The 24426-nt window shown below is 33.6% G+C and overlaps 1 protein-coding gene across 1 annotated transcript; it reads right to left on the bottom strand.

The window, feature by feature from the left end:
• Positions 1-1159: 1159 nt before the first annotated feature.
• Positions 1160-22298, bottom strand: LOC147068330 (dyslexia-associated protein KIAA0319-like protein). Its single transcript, XM_085951999.1, has 15 exons — positions 22246-22298; positions 21697-21882; positions 16706-16936; positions 15567-16222; positions 13825-13945; positions 13394-13632; positions 12885-13107; positions 10945-11102; positions 8952-9092; positions 7874-8114; positions 6949-7139; positions 5288-5578; positions 4568-4802; positions 3860-4036; positions 1160-2813 (listed from the first exon to the last, which is right to left on the bottom strand). Exons 2-15 carry the CDS (start codon positions 21866-21868, stop codon positions 2629-2631), a joined length of 3261 nt encoding a protein of 1086 aa, XP_085808125.1. The 5' UTR covers positions 21869-21882; positions 22246-22298; the 3' UTR covers positions 1160-2628.
• Positions 22299-24426: the final 2128 nt, after the last annotated feature.

The raw sequence follows: 24426 nt of genomic DNA, 5'->3' as shown, positions 1-24426 counted from the left end.
TGGGTAAATGCTTAATTCATTATTATTGTTTCCATTATCTATTCTGAAAAATCAGTTTGATTGAGCGTACTATATTCCTATGAGGTTCGATAGTTTTAACATGAAACAAAACATAGTGGGAGGGGTGCCGAGAGAGAGAAATCTAATAGGTGTGATGTAAAGGCGGCTATGGATATAACTGCATACTTGCACATTTTTTTGCACAAGTATACATGACAACCATAATTTATAGCCTCTACATGGCACAAGTATACATGAACCGTGTTAGTATAGGTACACTTGAGCCATGTCGTCGAAAAATACAATAAAAAAAATGACAGGTTCAGAATTTTTTCTTTTTAAGTGAAACAATCACAAATACTCAGGCTTTGAGAAAATCGCACAAATCTATTGTCACCTCACCGGATCGAGCCCAGAGCCCTTGGATGAAAGGCCAGGGGCCCTATGTTAGAACTTGCGAGTGCCAGCTGCCCGGTCGACATGACGTCATATGACATCATTGTGACGTACTACCGGAGTGACAATAGCATTCGAGAAAATAACGCTACTCAGACAGCGGCGCTATTCATTGTCACCATACACATATAGGTGTTTCATCGTAATAATATCTACGGTGAGCACTGTGCGCTGGGCGGCATGCCTCGAGCGTGTATTGGCTGACGTCACAATTACGTCATGTCGTCTGGTGCCACACGAGTCGATAGTTAGGAAATCGCGGTGCAGCGCCTTACGCACTATGAAAATATGCATACACAACTATACTGTATAGACATTCACAAATCTTCATGTCGCTTATTCAGTTGTGCAATGCAATGTCATCATATTATAGACATTCATATATAATATAGGTCTGGAAAAAAAAATGCACGAGCATCGAGAGGAAAGGTGAATCTCGAATCTCGAGAAATTAATTTCCCGAAATTTTGAGAAATCATCAATGAGGCTCTTGAGAATTCGAGAAATTGTTACTAGGCCAAACTGCCTATTGCAACCGAAATTTAAAAAATGAGAAAACTCCAGAAATCACAAGCAATATGCTCAAGGATGCAGTTACGTTTATAGCTTGTTTTAGTAGTGTGGACAACAATAACGGTATAAAAATATTCTTATTAGCCCTTCTTAATTTTAATGGCTATATCTGAAAAAATAATACACAAAAAGTGTGTTATAAAAAAAACTTTATTTATCTATTGAATGCAACAGAAGACTTTTCTTATATTATAAATCACAAAGTGTTTAACCACAAAAGGATATTGTGCAATATATAAAACAATTTTTATCAAGCAATAAAAAATAAGTACATAATGTGAGGAGCAAGACTCAATAATTAAAATGGAATTCAAAAAAAATTAAAAGCTTCATTAAAATGTTGTTAATACTGATACATTTAGCAAAATACATGATTTAAAATAATGCTCATCTGAACACAAACATGATCCAAGTGTAAAATTGATTAAAAAAATTGTATACAAATTATATAATTATGCCCAAATAGCCTCCTATTTCAGTAAGAAAATTCAACTTTATATCATCATAATATTAATACTTATAATAATAGTTCATACAATTGGTTAAAATAAAATTAAACAGATGATTCGAAAGATCGGTAAAACAATTATAAATAACTATAACATATTTTTTAAAAAGCCTCACATTTTATCAATCAATTCATGTAAATGATATAATGGTCCTAAGGAATTCCAGATAGATATTATTACACTGAGTTACTTTCAATGATAAATGAATAAACAATCAATTCTAAATATATACATTGTAAAAATAAAGCCTTAAACTTCAGTAGTTTAATCACCATTCATTAAAATAATTCATTTTGTTGGTATAAATTTTATCATGACAACTTATTATAGTAGTTCCTGTGAATTAAAAACATGACAATAGACATTTTCTCAACTAGGTAACATAAAAGTTATCAACCTAACCGGCTATAAAATCCTCAGGACTACTACAATATGGTACTAAGTACTTTTTTTATAAAAGATTAAATAAATAAAATCTAATGGAATGTAAATAATGTTCTTAGAAATATAACATAAATACAATAGGCTTGACTAGTTATTTGGCTTGGAGCAACGAGTTTAGTATCAAACATATTTTATGTATTGTGAATAAAACTAAGTACAAGGAGTCAGTATTATTGCCATATAGCAATATAAATATTACACATTATACTATCAAGACTTCTAACCTAAGTTGGTCTGCTAGTTTGTCAATGTTAAATTTTTGTATAAATACAAAGCTACCCAATTTCTATAGGAAAATAATCAAAGGAACTTGTCAATACTGACATAAATGTTAATCACAAACAACAGGTGAATCGTTGTAAACATGGCCAATATATAGAACAACGAACATCAAATACTATTTTTTCAACAAATACATGTTTTATAAGGCCTTTCACATTTATAATCCGACTACAAAATTTTGATAAATATACATTTCATCGGTGAGCAGTTTCATAAAATCCTCCTAATCTTAGAACCATTCATATTTTGTTTTTCGATTATACGATGCAATCTTCAAACATGTCCCTAGTTCCTGAGAGGACTCTTCAAGGATTAGAAAATTACATCAATATTTTGGCATCACACGTAATTCCAGTGCAAGAGTTTACGTTTTGACTCGTCTCCCAGACTTGGTAAATCCATTTCGTGCTCCGTTCTTAGCTGAATGATTGTTCCTGGGCAATTCGCCGTTTCCGAATCGACTAGACAGTGAAGTACTTTTGTTGCGGGATTCAAAGAGCACATCTGAATCGGTATCAGAATCCGATACTGACATTTTACTTGGTGTAACTGCAAATAAAAAAAGATATCAGCATTTATTTCCATTTCCGTTAGGCACACAATGGGATGTCAACTTAAGAGGACACGTCATGAGTCAAATATGAAAAATCTCATGGTTTTGAGACACTATTTTTTATAACAAACATCTTACGAATACAACAAAATAGGTATGATTTTTTCGAAAGATACATAATATTATATTTCTATGAATATTAAGTTTTTCGTTTTAATATTTGTTTATTTAACTTAAATAAAAGCTAGAATCATTTGTTTTAGTTCCTCAATAATATTTGGATGACAAAATTGTTATTACGATCATCCACCATTATCGCGTTGTGTGTTTCACAGTTGGTAAAAAATATAGTAGCAACTTCCGACAAGCAAGCCAGTCACATTGCTACTAATATAATGTAGTTGCACATGCATATGCACCATTTTTTTTAAAAATCCTAATGTCTTTGTGTGTTAGTGTATTACGTATCATGTGTTTTGTGAATATATCAACTGAACTAAATTACATACACACATAAAGTTGAGTTGCAGTTGTGCCAAGTTTGTGCGAGCACACTACAGTAAAACCTCGTTAATACGAATTCCATGGGACCAAAAATCGAAAAAAAATTCGAATTACGAATTATGAAATGTATGGGGGGAAAATATAATTTTTTTTTTTATTTTTATTAATTTTATTTCCATTCATAGATGTGCCTACCGAATTGGGTCATAAAATGTCAGGATTATTTTTATTACCTTCTTAAAATAAGTAATTTTTGATTTTTTAAGAAAAGTCTCACAATTTTTAATGACTGGCTCATGAAATAGTGTACTTTATTACGATTTATTGAATATTTTTGTATGCCAGGGACTCTGAAATCATTTCGAATTACGAAATTCGAATTAAAGGTATGGTTTTCTATGAAAATAATGTTCAACGGACTTTTTTTTTGGGAAAATTTCAAATTACGGCAAATTTCGAATTATCAGTGTTCTTACTAACGAGGTTTTACTGTATTATTAATAACAGTGTTTCATAAACATATTGATCTAAAACTTACATCGCGTGATTTCTTCTTCATCGCCCCCTCCTAAGAGAGTGTAGCGAGCTATTCTACGGTGTACGGAAGATTTACGGGAGCAGATGCGTTGCAATAGACAGCATATTCCCCACAGTATTCCAATTATGCAAAGACCGACAGCCAGTCCGCTAATTATTACATACAGGATGGACCAATCTACAAACAAAAAGATAGCATAACTGAGGAATTGCTTAGTAATAGAACTTACATTTTACTCCGTGTGTCCCTTTACTACCATGGGTTAATTAAAAAACTATGAAATTAATAATTGTGAGTGGATATTTAGGCAAAGAATTTCGATCACATAGACTATTTCTATTATGACATTTGAATGCATTTACTGAACGATTGCCCCACTAGTATCCATATAATAATGTATTCTTTGATGTCCTTGAACAAATGAGACAGTTTCGAAAATTTACGTATTGTAATATAATACAACTGGAAAACCACAGTACTTTGAACATCATGAGAGAAAATAAATATAACATTCCTCAGGTCAATCTAAGGAGAGATAAGGATGATTACACAATCTTAGGAAGGATCGGTATACATGACAGAGGAAGACACAGTTTGTGGCTTAAGAACCTCCATCATTGGTACAAGTGACGAATTCTACCGAACTGTTTCGGTGGGTGAACTCCGATAGAGGATTGTACAAGAAAAAAAATGCATTGTTGTGCTTACCACAGTTGGCATCCATATCATCTATAAACGGAGTAAATATATTTTGCATCCAAAAAGCTTCGCAATGACACTGCCTGGTGGGCTCATGGCACACTCCGTGTCCTGAACAATTGTTTTGACAAACGACAGTATCAATGTGAGCCACATTCAGTTCCAATAGGCTGGCGTCTCGTCTCAGTTTGCTTTTAAGCCGCAACACAACTTCCGGACCGGGCAACGATACGGGTGGATTTTTCTATAATAAAAATGCATAATCTATTATTTTGTGTCATCATACGTGATAACCACCAAAGTGGCCACAAATCACGGGTATGTGTTCATTTCAAGGACAGTTTGGAGATAGGGAATATTATGCGGTGAGATGTGAAGTATGCAGCTCCCCATTATAACCCAAGATAAAAAAAAAATTTGAAAAAATCTTGGACTGAGCGGGATTTTAAAACACATTGTTCACTTTCCGGATGAGTGTTATTATCCAATTAATTTACCAACTCAAAATTGTATGTTTCTGAGGCTTTTAAAAATGATGTATTTTCAATAAAAATAATGATACATACATTCTTAAATCTACTAAATGAACACGCATTTAGTATTATCAGGTTCAAATCTCAGAACTAAGAGCGTGGACCTAATAGGTTGAATAAGTGGCTAACATTAATATAATATCTGTTAACAACCTCATTACAGAGAGCCAATGGAAAGATATATGTATGTACGTACTTTATCGGTGACATAAAATATGACTTGTGCCTTGGTGGTCAGCTGATCGGCTCTGACATCACTAATGTTGATGTTGTAAGTTTCTCCCAGAAGCAGGCCAAGTTTTTGCTCCAATGAAGTTATCTGGCCGAAGGTCAAAACGCTGGCCGGTGCATTGAGAGTCAGCTGGACCAAGTTGTGTTTGTTTGGGTTCGGCTTCACGTTGATGCTAACCGTGTCAGTCCCCGATAATCCTTGATCATCCCACACGGTTAGGCTGAAGACGTACCTTCCTGGCACCACATCCGTCAACTGAAATGAGTTGTTGTACTTTAGGATAATGCGCTACATTACACAAACAAATGGGCAAATACAGTTATAGCACCTTTCAGATAGCTGGTTCAAACTTTTTGAATTATAGATTATTTTGATTACTGTCAAAACAATAGGTATGCGATATACTTTAAAGAAACAAAGTCTATAAAAAGTCAGTTAGCTAAATCGGACTTATCCCTGTTTTACGATCTACGTATGCTTGTATTACGTAGTTATAAATTCACAACACCGTCTTTTAATAACTTCCCATTATCTACGCTTGTAGAATGTTACTTCGTATCGACAAAATGTTGGCATTAGATACCACGTGGTACTCCCCTTGGCGATGGCGGCCCAACTGTCCCTTTTCATTCTTCGATCTTTATATCATGTGCCTTCCACGTCCATAACTGAGGACGTATATGAACCTCATTGATTGTTATGACGATTAGCAATAATAATAATTACACCACGCGAAATCGGATAGGCTGTCACTATTTGTCCATATCACAATGTTATTTTGGTTGCTATGGAGATAAAATAGCAATTATTGCCGTATTTTCGATTGCGTTCGATATTCAATATATCGACCAACCATGCTACCAGAAAGCATAGGCAATAGATAGAAAGTTTCGGCAACTTAGACTACTATTGTCGTGTTTTGGGGTAGGTACTATTAACAGCAACAAAATTACCATAAAAAGTTGCTCGTTTACGAGCCCCTGAAGATAAACCCGTTCCTGTATATGGGATTTACATTATAAAATGCATAATATGTGTAGCAGGCAACAGCCTCGGACCTTGTCAGTGTAATTACGTCAACGCAAGAATAAGTGTGTCATTCAACTATAGCATAATCGCCGCGTCTACAATCAGCATATTCTACAGGCGTGACATACTTCGATGAGGGTCCACTCCCTTCGGCTTTGTCATCGAAATGCCTCGAAGTTGCAACGATGCGGCGGTCAGCAGATTTCCCAATTGCAAATTACATCAACAATGACAATCGCAATTTACCGAATATTAATGTATATAAATAGCAAGTCATAGTTGATGGGTTATCTCAGTCAGATTTTAGTCCATTCAATATAGTCAGTCTTATCAGTATACCAGTACCCTTATCATAACTTTGCCCCTGTCATTCTAGCATTCTATTTATTTATTTGTCAGTAAATAAACTCTCTCCTTGATTCATTCGAGCCACTCTAATCAGACTTTCATCTCTACACCTTCACCCCTAATATGTAAAGCTTTTACAACGGAAGCAATTACAATGCGACTTTCATATTGAGTCTTATACGTGACATCGCTGAATGCACAGATACTATTATGTTATCACTGATTACTATTAGTTGGTCTATACATACCATGAGTACAGCTTGCTTATCAGTATTCCAAACAATTTTTCCAGTTGCTAAACCCGTCGGTTGCCTTGACCATAGCCACCTGGCGATTCTCAAGTCGTCCTGAGACTGGGATCCATTTATTTCCACAACACTCACAGGCAATACTATTGTCTGGTCTCCCCCAGCATTGGCTTTAGGTGCTGCATTTTTATCTGTGAAAGTGTAAAAGTGTAAACTTTCATTTATATAACATAATCTAAAAATTGCAATGCGCAAGACAATTTTGATTTCATTCAACATTTATCAATACATCAATCATCTTATCGGCTAAAAGATTTATAATTTTTTTGTACTTTTCCATAACAATCAGATTATTCGCCTTTCGGCACATTCAGTCTCTGTGGCATTGGTCAGCATACTGTCGATCGCATAAGACGCACATGGAAATACAAATTATAACTATTCTGGAAAAAAATTTGACCCATAAATTTCATATTGTCTTTCCACGACGGGAGTGCTTCCCTGTGAATTATACAATATTATAATATGTTGTTATCACCTGAATAAAACAGCTACCGATATATATGTGTTTTATCAGGGTGACCGTGCATTTAATTAATGTCTGAAATTATTTAAATCTTTGCATATTGCACAGCGCCCCAGGCTTCACTCCTTCCTTCCACAAGAATAATAAAATTCAATGTACATACAGTAAAAACAAAACAATGATTTGGTTGGTCGATGGTGTGAGTGCTGATGTTTAGCCATACTAGTGGTACTAATTACCTGACAGTCGATGTGCTCGTAGTGCTGACAACAGTATACGTATTCGTATGCATACAATCCACGAACCGAATCATTGTTTTGTTTTTACTGTACTTAAATCTTATGCGAAGGCTATCGAATTTTTTTTGTTAATGTTTCAAAAAACAGCAACAGTTCTTACTCTGTGTGACAGTCACATCTACAGTATCGGTAGCTAAATTGCCATTGTCGTCCAACACCGTCAGCTCAATTTGATATTCTCCTTTGGTGAGGCCTGTCATGTTTGTGATGGACTCGTTAAAGTGGGCGAGGGTAGCATTTGTTGGTCCTTTCACCACTCGCCATGTGTATGCGACAATCCTATGATCATCGGTGGATTCGGTTCCGTTTAATATGACCCACGTCACAGGCAGGGAGATGTACTGTAAGAAAAAACAATCGGTTCAATACTGCACATTTTGATAAGATATGTAATTGTTATCTATGCCCTATGCATAGTTTTGTGTAAATATGTAGGATTGTGCATTGCACAGAATGGGAATTATCATGAAATATTATTTAGAAGCATTTGTATTCCAAGTAAAGAGTACTACATAAGCACACAGTTTACATAATATGACGATGCATATTGGCTTATGACTGCTAAGTACCAGCGCAGCGATACTACTTAATGGCAGCTGCTAAGACAATCAAATCGTACACAGAAAGAGAGTATTTAGGTCATCCATTTGCAACAAAGCAAAATTGTATTGACTACAGATTATCAATGCAAACTTATTTTGTCTATTATTATGTCGGTTGTCGATGAATAATATTTGCAAATAAAATACTGGATGATTTACCTAGTATTGTCATTGAAATTATTATTTTCAGAAAGGAAGGATTACTCTATCCGTGTGTGCATTTATTCAATTAAATCGCTGATTAATGCAACCATAAAACTATTTAAAGCGTACCTACATAATATTATATGAACTGTTAATGAATAATTCTTTAATTTAACTTCGCCTTTATATGGTAATAAAAAAAAATTAACAATGTTATGGAAAATAGCAGTTTCAAAGAATAAAGACACTTTCGATCACAAAAAACCACATTGTTTTTTGGTATAACTTAATAAAGCCTAACTGTCAAAAATTAATTTAACGGAGACATCTATGCATCCGGCCTTTAGTACGTGGTAAAAAGAGTGAGAAGAAAGCGTATCAAATTTGACTTTAAACAATAAATAGTGGTTCATACACATTCAGTAAACGAACCTGATGTTTTCCAGCTTTAGCAGTCGGCGGTGTATTTGTAGGTGGCTTGACGAAGACATGGACTTCTGCTGTCGAAGATTGACCAGAACAGTCTGTCACTTTTAGCACAAACGTGTACATACCCTCTGATAAATTTGATAGCTGTAAGAACAAAGAAGACAATATATTTATAATATTATTATGGTAAAACAAATGAAGCATGACAGTTAAAATTAGTTTATTAAGAAATTAAAAATTGATTAAAGATTTTAAGTTATACACATTTATATTTTTATATAAATCGATGATTTTTAATATGAATATACAAAATATTAAAACTATGAATTATTCAAAAATCTCTTAGGTAATGCTTAGAAAACTTAATATACAAAATTTTAATAATCAATATGACCATAAAATATAATATGTAATAATAAGGTGGGGTCCGATTCAATAAATTCACATTTTATTACATTTTTTACAATTGTATGTTTATCTTTGACTAAAATTAAAAAATATTTTTCTTTTTGATGTTTTCAGATAAGTACATATTTATTAATTAACACAGTTGAAATTGTAAATTATCAAAAAAATGTCTCAAATTGCAAGCTTCGTATTTTTCCCATAGGTGCCTCTAGTAGGTAAAGACATCACCTTAAGTCGATACATTAGTCACGAGATGATCCAAAATCAACTGCGGCAACCAAATCGTATAGCGGTTAAATGCATAATACATATAATATGGTTTTCATATTTTTCAATTTTTTTTTTTCATAGAATTAATATTTTTTGTGTTTTAATTTTAAAGTTTTCCCTGTTTTTTTCATTATTTTCGTGTTGAGATAAATATTCATTAGAATGATTTATCTTCTGACCGCAAGCAAAGAGTTTTTAGAAAATGTTTTTAAATTTTTACTTTTACAATTGCAATCAAAGGCGTGAAAAAAATGCTAATGAATCATAATCACTACTAACCTGCTAATTATTAATATTTAATTACCACATTTAAATATCATGTTAATTATATCTAATGGCTAACTAACGCAAACGCGCCAGTCGCGGTGTCAGCACTAAATGAGTGAATGTCTGTAAGTTGTCTGTTAGTATATTGGTCTATGTTGTCTGTGCTCCACTAAGTGTCACAGCTTTAAATGTCAGAAGCCCTGTGATTCTACACCCAAGAGCAAATTGTCCCTTGAATACCAATATAATAATAATATAATGGTATTGCTACCAATATAATAAAGGCATTATTTTTTTTATTCTATATATAGATAACAGCACCCTTCCAATCTTCAATGCAAAATTATCTAAAAATACATAAATCCTTATTGACGAATTATTTGTATTGCATTATATAGTGTAGACTGTAGATATGTAATGATTTTGTATTATTCCATGTGCTTTTTTCATCAGTACAATATTTACAAAACCTGTACAACTGCTGGCATATGCCGATAATAACAAAATCATTGCAGTGTCATAATTGGCGCAGAACAAGGCATTCACGAAAAATCTCAGTCAAAAGAATGAGTTTACAAATAAATGAACTACGTACAAAATGTTTGCTTGTCTTTGTCACGCCACAAAAAACTGTAGCTACATTTTTTCGCAAACCGACATAATGATGTCACAGAAAAAATTAACAAGACAATCATGTCAGCATACGAATGCTAGTTTGGTTTATAAACTAAGAGCATTGTTCACAACTTACTTACGAACTTCCTAAAGCCGCGTTGACACGGTCTTAGTAAGATCCAAGCACACTTGCACAGAGTGCCATCCAAGTGCACTCGTATGAGACATCTTCATACTAATTATTCCTATCCAAGCTCTTGGACCGCGTCCTACTCATCCAAGTTAACTTGGATAGGAATAATTAGTATGGAGCTGTCACTTGGATGGCACTCGATCTAAGTGTACTTGGATCGTACTTGGACCGTGTCAACGCGGCTTAAAGAAACAGAACAAAGTATATTTGAAAAAAGAATAATACAGACTATAAAAAACTAACTTGAAGATATGGTGAGTGAGTGTTCTGCATGTCAACAGCTTTGTCTTGATCTTGTGAGGATTTTGTCCATTCCCAGGTGCAGATTTCATGATCATCCGATGACAAGTTTCCGTTCAGCGTAAGATTATTCGTTGGCAAGTAAATGATGATGTCTTGACCTATAAAAACAAATGTTGCGTTTATCAATGGCAATCAACTTGGTTACAAAGATTTTCAATAGGTAATAGAAAACTCAATTTTGATTAAAGACATAAAAACTAACTTAAATTAAAGTGTAGTCTAAATATATTAATGTGAAGATAAAAAAGGTTACTAACGCTAATGATTAAATTAGCTGCAAATCATTTCACATCACAGATTAATCTGTAGCAAACATTACACTCTACTGTGCGATATGCTAAAATATCATCGAGAAATAAGAACACATTATTTATAAGGGTTACAAACAATCACGTAAAAGTGTTATGTAAATATTATTATGTAAGTAATTAAAGCAAAATCTTAACAGGCCACCATTTTGAGTTTATTTACAGAGTTGCCAATCAAAGAATGTAACTTTACAGTTACATACCAATTTTATTCAATGCACTAAAAAAATTCTGAAATGCTATTAATTGTTATTATACAAAATGTGCATAATATATTATTATATCAAGTCTTTCCATAGTACAAATCTTTGGTTTGGTTCAAGGCTGACTATATTCAGGCTAGGACACGAAGCTACAAATTTCAAGTGTTAGTTGTTGTTGATGATTGTTGTAAAATGGTAATATATCAATTAATTTGAACAAAGCATTCAATTGAACATCATCATTTAGTGCGAACAGGTTACCCAATTGCATTCGAAGATAGTCAATAACTAACACTATCGCCATCGTAACTCGCTATTCAGTACCCCGGCTTGACTATATTCGGCCTTGGATTTTGTTGCATACCTACTAGCAAAACATATCCAATTTTCAAAATAAAGCTGATTATATTGACACGTATATTCGCTACTAGGGTGTTATCTTTGAGTAAAGCTCTGTTTTGAATATTGATTTGCATTACTCATGTGTACGAGGTATTGGTATTATGTAATTATGTTTTTCTGGGCTAAAAGATAGGGTTAAAGCATAGCATTCCCCTTTTAGACTACTATGTTTCGAAAATTCACTCTTATTTTCCATAGTATGTATCATAGATTAATGCGTTTTTTTAATTCTAGTTCAGATTACTTAAACAAAATTGACAGTTTAATTAATTATACCATAGATAACCTTAAATATACACTTTACAATCGATGATAGTGTAAGTACCTACTTGTTTTTCAATTGCTTCAATATAATAATTACACATTGTAGTGCAACTTTCTTTTAAACGGTGTACTTATGCACGCGCGTTAGAAGTTATACTTCTTTGGCGTAACAAAACAAAAACAAAACTTGTGATAACTTAGATTCTTCGACTAGCTCTTAATTATCTTGTTAAATTACACACGTAAGAAAACGGGCCGCTTAAGCGCCGTTGGTTTATTTCTATAAATTTTAACTTATATTACTAAATTATATAATTGTTTATCGTTATTTTATTTTTAAAGTAACAACTGCCACTATGACGTTTAATCGTTTGTTTACGTAAGGAATTGCAAATGGCTGACAATAATAAATTCGCTGCCTAGGCAACGGAACAATTCTAAACTATAATATTATACTGTATAATCATCACGATTGCAATATCATACTGTGGCGTAAAGGTAGTGCGTTCAGCTGATAACCGAACAATTGGTGGTTCGAATCCAACCGAGCGCGTTTTTTTCATGTGAAAAAATAAATTATGTGTTACATGTCACACGCCAAAAATACACTCTGATCTGATTTCCCAAACGCGCCAAAAGAAGTATAACTTCAATAAAAACTCTCAAAAAGGCATAAAGTTAATGGACTCATAAATCAACATACCAGCGTTCGCTTCAGGTGGATAATCGGTATGATTTAACACCGTGATATTGGCAGTTGTTGAATTCTTCACATGGTTTGAGTCCTCCACGGTGAGACGGAACGTATAATTCCCCGGCAACTTCAAGTCGGTCAGCTGTAGAGTCGGACCGTTGTGAAGAGGAGGCTGATAGCCTAGAGGTCCGGAAGTAAGCTCCCAATGCCATGAAATAATCACGTCATCATCCTAAATAGATATCAGAGTAGTCAATAAAATACAGCTGAGTGCAGATTATCCCACTTTCGATTATTCAACATTTATCTGACCATTATTAGAATATAAAAATATCATTTGTAGTGCCGGTTTTAAGAACATGTTTCATTGCCAAAATTTAAAACTGTTTAATACCTCACAATGTTTAACTAAAGTACATACATACGGTGTGAAAATATATTTCTGTTTATTAAAGGGAATCCTGTATTGTATTATGAGAAGAATTTGAAATTAACTACATATTATATTTTCCACTGACCTTGCTCTCACTGCCATCTAAAACGGCACCTGTATTAGGAAGCTTGACAGTTTGGGAAGCTGGTGTGATAACCACCACCGGAGGAGTGTTCATTCTATTTGCCGCCAATACAGTTACATTGGCAAAAGCTTCTCCGAATGAGTTGGCCACACTGCCTGTTACAGATACTTTAAAACGATAGTTTCCTTCGGTCAATTGTGACAGTGTTACAGTGCCGCCATTTTGTTCTTTCATATTACCTAAAAATAAGAAAATATTTTTGAAGTAATTTCTTTGATTATAATAATTAAGACTAACTGTAGAAGTATTCAGACAAATTGTTATTTCATTCATATTGAATGATTTTAAGTAATGATTTGCCGAAAATCTTATTATAATGAAGTTCATGGAGTCAATAATAAAGTTAGTGTAGTGTATAAAATTATATTTACCAGTGAAGCCTCCTTTTGGCTGATCAACTAGTTTCCACACATAATTATAATGATCATTGCTCGTCTTTTCATCTGGGATTGTGTAAGCAGATAATGTTACTTCGTTTTCAGGAAGCCTCACCTAGAAACAAATATGTAAATCATCGATACATCCTTTTTAATTCAATGTACGAGGGTTGTCCAAGAATTAAAGACCTTTATTCTTTTTTGGCGGCACGGATGTTATTTCTCAAAAGATGGCAGCACTGGCGTGTAGCGTAGACTTCCCTTTTCAGAACAAGTGGTGAGCCGGCTCGGTAGCAGCTTCAGTACGACCTTTGGGTCCGTTTGAGATTTACGCTTCGCTGTCGAATCCCGCCGCCTGTGAGATGCGTTCAATCATCCGGTTTCTCAACTAGGAGGGAGTCCACCCTGTTGAAATCCATCGTCGTCTCACATCCAATTATGGTAATGTGATGTACCAGCGGAATGTCAGGAAGTGGTGTACTGAGTTTTCGAGTTGTAGAACGAGTGTTCATGATGAGAAGGGGAGAGAAAGGAGGTCCTCAATTGATGATGTTTTGTTGAAAAAAATCAATGACAAAGTTCGTGAAGATCGCCGTCTGACAGTCCGTGAGCTCGCAATTTTGATCCCAGACATCAGTAAGTCTACCATACAAACAATTTCGAAGGGAAAATTGGAGTATGCAAAGGTGTGCTTGTTGGGTGCCCAAAATGCTGATGGAAGTTCACAAACAAAATCATGTGAAAAGCGCTTAGGTTTTTTTGAACCTTTTGGAGTCATTCAAATGGGATGTCCTCCATCATCCTGCTCATAGCCCCGACCTGGCGGCAAGTTATTTCCATTTTTTTCTTCATCTGAAGTAACATTTGGCCGGAAAACGCTTCAAAATCGACTAGGACATGGAGGAAGAGGTGAGAACATTTTTGAGGATGGCAGCGCCGGAGTTTTACGACAAAGGAATCAAGGACCTAGTGCCACGGCTCACCGAGTGCATCTATCGTAACGGTGACTATGTCGAAAAATAGTGGCGATATGTACCTAAAATTTTGTATGCTTTTTTTATAAAAATAAAATTTTCCTGATTTTTAAAATAATAAAGGTCTTCAATTCTTGGACAACCCTCCTATTTAAGCTTAGCCTAGTCTAGCAATTCCATATCCATATGTTGTTTCATTGGGGTCTAGAGTATGGACCTAAAAGATTGAGCAAGAGGCTGACAACCAAAATTTCATCAGGAGGCAGCATAGACACTGGTGACGTAACACAGATCTAATTATTAGTTTTGTGAATTTTCAACTTTTTTTGATTTTGGAAAATCGAGATTAGTTGACTAGTTTCTTGAAAATCGCAAGATTCTTTTTGGCGGTCTTACGGGAGGAAATTTTTTGCTACGAGTGTATTTTGCCAATTCATCATTGGTCATACACGATACTGTCTGAGGAATTGTGTTAGGTCACCATTTTAATTATTATGAATTATTGGCGTCGCCTGGGGTTCGGCATAGTGTTGTGGGGTTCAAGTGTTCAGTTTCATGCAATAACACATAAGTTCGTAGACTACTTGCCAATAGGTACTTAAATGGAGATTCTATTATATAAGTCTCATGTATTGAATTATAGTATTCTCAAAAAATGAGAACCTCAAAATTTCATTAAAAAAATAATGATTTCTAGAGAATATTTGAGATTCGTTCACAACCTTAGGAGTTAACGGTAATGATAATAATTATTATAATTACCTCTTTTGATAATGCAGACACTGTTAATTTCTTTATATTAGGTTCTGATGATGTTTCCATGTCATGTTTAGCAGTACTTGGACCATCTTTCTTTGGTTTACTATTTTGCAAATCTTTTTCACCATATACATCTGATTCTTTTTCACCAATCTTTTTCACATCTACATCTATAGAGTAAGGAGTAGCTTTAAGCAGCCGCTCCGGTGTGCATACACCGGTACTGTTCCTCAGAAACCCGTCAATACACTTGCAGATCCCCGATCTTGATTTGCTCAATAAACTGACACACTCTTCATTTACAGAACAATCTGTTGTGATACCGACTTCACAGGATACAAGTTTTTCAGTATAATCTTCAGCCGCATCCATTATCATTTGCTGGTCACTTTTGTCCAAGAATTGGCTAAGACTAGATTGACGACCTAGAAAATTGTCTTTGGATCCTATATTTTCACTGAAATGGGACAACAAATCAGTGTCTCGCATATCTGAAGAATACGGTTGCTTGTATTTAATCATGTCCAATGGAGTATTCTGTAAAAGGCCGCCTCTATGTTCTTCATCAAAATTACTGATTATTTCATCTTCCATGGAGAGGTTAGGAAAGCTGAATTCGCCACCATACTTAGCTTGGTACAGAATTTCAGACCAATTTTCTAAAAAAAAATCAATTGATTAAAATATATTATGTACATACAATCTAAATAAATAATATATTACAATGAATATTTCATAAAGCTACATCGAAAAAATGACTTTTTTTAAATATTTTAAACGAGGGACATTTGGTATATATATTTTCATAATTTATTTTTGCTTCTTTAAATTTTATGAAAGTTCGAAAAACAATATTTCTCAGCAACATTCCAGTACATTTTATGAACATTATGGTATTTTTTAATTACGAGACACCTGCACCTTAGATCTTTATCCTTGATAATGTGGTGTGTGATGGTTTTTTAGGTAACGGGAACAAAGCCCCTTATGTTTGTAGTCTCTTGGTAACCGTAGTTGGCGGTGACATGGATAATAGATGGCGGCGAGTGAAGTGAGGTGAAACTTTCACTACATCATTTGACGATCAACTCATTCATCGATCAAGACTTAAGAGATACAAATGAATACACTTTTATAAGTACCGTCATCTAATACTGGATTGACGAGAACCATCGTGACGTGTTTCCTGAGATGCGGGTTTTCTGAACGGAGAAGTGGCAAGCAAAGTTCGTTGCTGACACATTCAATATGGTAACACGTGGCATCGTGCATGAAGACAACATTACAACTTCCGATGTTGCAACATTCAATGACACATTGCTTGAGTGTTTTCAACTCTGGCTTTTCTGTGTAATTCCCAGAAGTTAAATTTCCTGCAATGAAAGAAAAATATAAGAAAGCATGTAATGTATTTATATAATCTGTACCTGTTCAACACTATGCTTAACATCTTTTTAAATAACATTTTTTATATGCAAAAACTATAAAACTTATGGATATAACGTATAACAATTGTCGCTTCAGCAGTGGCGATGGGTAGATGTAGGCTGTGGAGATCCAACATAAATAGTAAATACTAAACTTTGTCAGTCATACTTATTTGTTTATATTGAACAAAGAATACAAATTGTAGATGGTGTTGGTTAGTTTTTAAAATTTAATTAAAACCTACTAGTCTAGATGTTTTGAGAAAAAGTCATATATATTGAATGCGTGAAGTTTATGTATTTATTATTTGATTTATACACTATAAAGAGTATCATATTTAATATCTTTTACTCACTTTTTGCATATTTTACTAAAAGCATATATATAAAATAAAATGGTTTTCATTTTAGGGGACTTTGAAACTCACCTACCATTTTACGGGCTTTTTTAAATTAACATGTATGATTTTAGGGGGTTATGAAACTTACATTATAGCAATGGCGCATGAGGAAAATTGCAAAAGGCGTCCTGTGGTTATATTTCATGGAGAAAAAATAAATATGTTTTGTACAAGTTAAAAAAATATTTATTCGAAGTAGGTACTTAAAATTATCAATATAAATCATGTCAACTATATAGAATTTACTATTGTATACATACATGTATAATTAAAAATATTACAAATAATAATAAAATAGAACAGTAGTGTTTATTATAAAAATAAAGATATTTATTACATTTTCGTTGAAAATGGTCAATTATCGATACCAGTCCTGATTATTTACAAATAGGCACCTATATTAAAGAAGTTACTTTTTTTAAAATTTAAAATGTTATAATGGCTTCACCAAGAATTGACAGGATAAAACATAATTTTTTTAGCTTAACACAAAGTGAGTAGGTATTAACTTGTTGACGGAGGAGCATTTAATTACTATTTAATTACCACATTAAAATAACTAATTATATCGAATGGCCAATTAATTAGTGTACAACAGGTGTGCCATTGGCATGGAAAGATGGAAAGGATTAACAAAAGGTCGATGAAATATAACCTAACATGTATTTTTTTCTTATTACAAATTTAAATAACAATTAGCAAAAATAAAATGTGGATACAAAATATATAGAATTATAAAAAAATATATAATACAGTCAACATAAACAAATTTAACATGAGTGTTTCAATTTAAATCTAATTTCTGTTAACTTCATATCTACAACAGTCCAAAAGTGAAGGAGTGTGTTATTTTTTTTTATATGAACAATATTAATTCCCCTATACTCAAATTACCTTTTAACTAAGTTAGGCAGTAGTTATAATATTATAATCCTAATCAATTATTTATCCAGATAACAAGTGTTATTGTTTCTGCATACCTACTTATTTGTTCTTGTGAAACATTGTAATATAATATGACACTGCTCTGAAGATAAACAAAAGTTGTACTATCGAAGAGCAGGACATTACTTTTATGATTGCTCATTTACAATTATTACTAACATGAGATGGGAATATTTTCAAGCTAACCGCGTTGAAATTTAAGTGTATAATAGGGCCGCAACTGTTTAAGGGACGATAAGTAGCCTAAAAAATTACATCAATTTTAATACAAAAGTACAGAAACATTTTAAGTATGAGATATGACTCACACATGTAAAAATGAATACGAATGAAAAACTATTGTAGAGCAACAACAAAAATAATAGATTTAAAACAAGCTACAGCTTATACATCACCAAATATGACTTCTATGACTGTTTCCCCATGGTAAACTTAGTATAGATACTTAAGTAAGTATCTACTTTTGAATCGAAACATGCTTCAGTTTTTCCATATTTTTACTTTAGTTTTTGCCAATAAGATGTCCACAACATTTTGTTGAGAATGTGTCAAGCAGTGAATATTTCGAGGTGTTTGATTTGTAACATCTTACATCCCACTGGTTTTGAATGACTGTTTTTATTGTTATCCGCTCGCGGGTCCCAGGTTCTAATCCTGGGTCTGGCAAGTACACATATTATTATTTTTCAATTTGTGTGTGAGTCAGAGTATGGACCTAATAGGTTGAGCAAGTGGCCTACACCCATTTCTCGTAAAAACGAAATCTGTTAATACAAACCTCCACTCTGTGGAGGCCCATAATAGGATCGGACATGGTCGGAAAAAATGTTATCTACAATAATTATTAATTATTAGTCTATAGTGTACATATAATTATTTGAATTCTAGTAAGTTGCTGTCTCTACTTTATATTTTGTTAAAGTATTCATTTTTAAATATTTGTATAGAAAATAAGTTAGTAAAACCGGTCCTGATAATTAATAAAATATGTGAAAAAAGTATTAAGTCAATAGGTAGGTACCTATTTAACGTTTTCAATGGTAAGCTGTAATTATTTCAAATCATGTGATTTTATAATCAACTATAGGGACAGTATGACGAGACATCAACGTATTATTGAACAAATAACACGCATAAATTGTCAATATTCACTTACCGTTTTTGGCGTTCGATATTAACTTTCCATGTTTCTGTTCTGCGTAAACGCTTTCATGCCTCATTGGGCTTACATTTCGGCACATTAATCAGTTCAACATTTATTATAAATATTGCAAAATACTATTAACTCATTCGACACGGATGACACGGCTGCCGTATCCCCGTTAAGTGGCCGATCGATCCAATTAGCATGTTATTTAAATGCGGTAATTAAAAATTAATGAAAAGGTACACAGCGATTGTGTTAAACTACAGAGCGATCAACACGAAGTCATTTTAATTTTGTTCAGGCTGACATATTGAAATCGATTGATTGGTTATTCATTATAGGGGGATTTAAAACTCACACGCCAACTGTTTTAGGGGGTTTTGAAATTAAGCCTAATTTTTGATCATAAATATTGACGGTTTTAGGCCCTTTTTGAAACTATAACTTTGGCCAACATATTATAATGGACAATAACATATCTCTAAATATAATTATCTAACTCAAAATTTTATGAAAACCGTTTTAGGGACTTTTGAAACTAGGCGCTTCAATTGTTATACAGTATTATGGTTTGGTGTTTCAGCAGGGTTAAATTGAATTTTAAAAACTAGCCAACATCATCTGCAATTTATATTCTTAGTTCAATGAAAACAAATAAGTATGACTGACAATATGTAGTATGTACTATTTATGTCGGATCTCCACAGCCTACCTCTACCAATCCAACAGTTGGCATTGAATGAAAAGTCAAGATATCTTGAAATCGTTGGATTTAAGTCGTCACTGAGTTCATCACCTCCAACTATTCAGGAGTGTCCAGTACTCTAGTCCTACATAAATAAGTAAATTTCTCAAAATTGTTGCTTAACATTATTTCCCTTCAATGTATGAACACAATTCAAAGCGTGGATTATATTCTTTGGAAAGAAATCTCCATCAATTTGCATGATATACTTGATAATAGCTAATCTTGAAATATTACTAACATAGATTAGTTATAAGTCCCGGATCCGAAACCTGTGTCCGGCAAAAATTTACATATTGTTTTTCAATGTGTTAAGATGCAGGGTATGGACCCAATAGGTTGAGCAAATAGCTAAAATCTATTTTTCGTAAAAAAAAAACAAAAATCTGTTCCACAACCTCCACTCTGTGCTGATATGATCTTAAGATCGAACATGGTAATAAAAAGATTAGTTAAAAAAAATATTGATCAAGCTTTTACTTAACAAAATTGCTTAATCACCATTTACACCCCAAGGTAATATCAATTCCCTCCATTTTGAATGTGAATTTCAAACAGTCACTTTTATTTTTAGTGTGGTTTTTCGTCTGGATTTTAGGACTTGAAGGTGGACAATTAACACACCGGAATTATGATGGAAATGACGAGTTTATTTGATGATAATATATACTAGATTACTACATTTTATATAATTTATTTTACGGATGGCGAAATGTGAGTAGCGCGAGCGAATAGTGTTTTCTGTCTGGTCGCCGGCCACGTTCTGCCGCGCCTAAACAAAACAAACACGGCCGTTTGCGAAAACACAATGCGGACTTCCCAATATGAAATTTCACCGGCAAACATTTACAACGTTGCCGGTTTATTAATATTTATTTTCGTAATCAATCCACTCACTATTTGTTGGTTTGATATCGATTTGGGCCTCTCCAGATTCACAGAGACATCCCCAAATGGGGACCATACGGGGGTGTAACAATAAGCTAATATGAACTTCAACACGTATTTAAATACATTTTTACGAGGATCAGATGCTAGCCTTTTGCTCAATCTTTTGGATTCATACCGTGGATCTAAAAATGTAATATATTATTAGAAAAAAAAATACCTATGAGAATTTTATCCAGCCAACTAACCCTCTGCTGTCATATTTATATTATAGTTATTACTTAATTAAGAAATTCGATGGGTAAACAAAATACTTATAAGCATTAAATATGTAATATGCATCTTACCTACTTAATTTAGTGAAAAGTTAACATTATGATCCAACTGGAAACTTTTTGCAAGTTGCAAGTCCATAATCCAACATTATAATAAGACTAGCTACGGCAGCTGACAAGCTTTTGACAACAGCATGCTACTTTTTACAGGTTGGATTCAAAATATTTATATGAAAACTTAGAAGATATATGCATCAAAATGTTATCAAAACCTATCAATTATGGAATATCATATTTTGGAGTACCTCTAGGAGCATATCCTATAAGATTTCTAGGATAGAGTCGGGGGCATCTGCTGTTGTAACTTTCAGTCCAGGGATCTTCATATAAATTTTGAGCATCACACACTTTAGAAATGACAAAAAAGACGCTGAAAACCACTGTCAATAATATATCTTTGGGCTTTAAACCAGTCATGTTGTTTAGATTAACTGCAAAAAAAAAAGAAATGGTTAATTGTCAATAAGCAGTCAGTAGAAGTTATTGTACTGTTACTTGTTAGCGACGCGTGAAATATACTCAATGCGACAGATGTTATTATAATTAGGAAAATTGTCGCGCTTGATAAGAAATACAATAAAATAATATGCGGGTACATAATGCTGCTAGGTAAGTATATAGGTAGGTAATATTATTATGGCTGCCAGGCGGAATATTTTTTGTAATCATCACGCCTAATTAATTGCGCAAATACGTTTTCACAAACCACAAACTTAGACAGATTATCAACAAAAACACTCGTGGGTGGAGGAAGTAGGATATATGCTATTAAAAGGTTGTGTTGCATTACTTACGGTCCTTACGGACATCGCAAATTCACACAGTCATACGTCACTTCAATCAGTGCGTATATTTGCTTTGCACATTTTGACAGATAGGTAAACGTTCTCTTTTTCTACTAAAACTATTTGAGTAGACTATCGAGGTTGTCAGTGTCGGTGTCAGTGACAATCGAGATGATAGGCATTTAAAAAAACTTTGATCTTAACATTAATAATAACAAAACAAAAAATATTCGATTATTTAAAAATTATTAAAATATTATAGATATACTAGCTGAGCCAGCTGGCTCTCGCCAGTCTGTCTCGCTAGGTCTTGCAGACAGCTTGGCATCCTAATGACGTGGTGTTGATTTGAATACAATTATTGTGAAGAATGCATAGACGACGCCATAGTTTTCCCTTGTCACTGCCAATACAAATTTGAGGTCATCCGCGTAGTTTAGTCTGGAGTCTGGCCTTCAGAATGTTGTCTGATACCACCTCAGGCTGCTAGGTCTAGCAAAACAGCTGGCAATCACCGATTGCTACCACTGACATTTTGATATAATATGTGTATAGGTAATATGAATGTTTCGTTAAATCACGTGCATTTAAATATGATAAATTATACATCTCAACCGTTCGAATACAAAGCAATATGTGATTATCATGAAAATAGCGATCCAATATAACGTAAATATTAATCTCCCGCGGGGCCCATTTAGAGTAGAAGAAGGTACATAAGCAATGTAAAAAATAATTTTTAACATTATTTTGTTTCAATGTCGGTGCGGGACATTCATATCGAAAGAAAAGTTGATAAACAATGAAGCAATATATACATCTGAGAGGAATAAATCAATTCTGATTAGAATAGGAATTTATAAGACCCAAAGGTGTGGCATCAGCTTAGAGAGGCCTTCATACAGCAGTGGATTAATCCAGATGATGATGATGATGATGATGATGATGATTATGATGATAATGACGATATTATGAATGGGTAAATATAATATCAGCAATTTTGATAAATATAGTAATTCATATGACCAACAGAAATACAAATAACTTAGAGAGGCCTTCATCCACCAGTGGATTGATTCAGGCTCATGATGATAATGGAATTATAAATAGATATAATATAAAATCACCGATTTTGATAAATACAGCAATTCAAATGACAGAAATGAGTAGAATCAGGCTAAAGATGCCTTTATCCAGCAGTGGATGGGTTCAGGTCAATGATGATAAGGACGATAGAAATAGGTATAATATCACAAATTCGTTATACTTATAGTAGTAGTATTAGGTTGCGGAACCCTTCATCCAACAGTGGATTGATCCTGGTTGATGATGACGATATGAATATGTAGATAAATATAATATCACCGATTTTGATAAATACAGCAATTCATATGACAGAAAGGAGTAGAATTAGGCCTTTATCCAGCAGTGGATTGGTTCAGGTCGATGATGATAAAGACGATAGAAATAGGTATAATATCACAAATTCGTTAAACCGATAGAAGTAGAATAGAGGTTGCGGAACCCTTTATCCAGCAGTGGATTGGGTCAGGTCGATGATGATAAAGACGATAGAAATAGGTATAATATCATAAATTCGTTAAACCGATAATAGTATAATAGAGGTTGCGCAACCCTTCATCCAGCAGTGGATTGATCCTGGTTGATGATGATGACGATATGAATATGTAGATAAATCTAATATCACCGATTTGGATAAATACAGCAATTCATATGACAGAAAGGAGTATAATCAGGCTATGGGAGGCCTTTATCCAGCAGTGGATTGGTTCAGGTCGAAGATGATAAGGATGATAGAAATAGTTATAATATCACAAATTCGTTAAACCGATAGTAGTAGAATCAGGTTGCGGAACCCTTCATCCAGCAGTGGATTGATCCTGGTTGATGATGATGATATGAATATGTAGATATGATAAATATAATATCACCGATTTTGATAAATACAGCAATTCATATGACCGACAGAGATACAATCAGTGGATTGATACTGGTTAATGACGATAATGATGATATAAATGGGTAGGTATATAAAAACACGATTTTTAAATATATAATATAGCAATTTCTATCACCAAGAAAAGTAGAATCAAGTAGGGATAACCTTCATCCAACAGTGGATTAATCCAGATGATGATGATAATGACGATATGAATACTAGATAATTAT

Source organism: Rhyacophila brunnea, unplaced genomic scaffold (genome assembly GCF_057557595.1).
Source record: "Rhyacophila brunnea isolate RB1 unplaced genomic scaffold, BYU_Rbru_1.0 scaffold_3, whole genome shotgun sequence".
Lineage (NCBI taxonomy): Eukaryota > Metazoa > Arthropoda > Insecta > Trichoptera > Rhyacophilidae > Rhyacophila > Rhyacophila brunnea.
The sequence above is the reverse complement of the archived record's forward strand: the minus strand, read 5'-3'. Positions and strand labels throughout refer to the sequence as shown.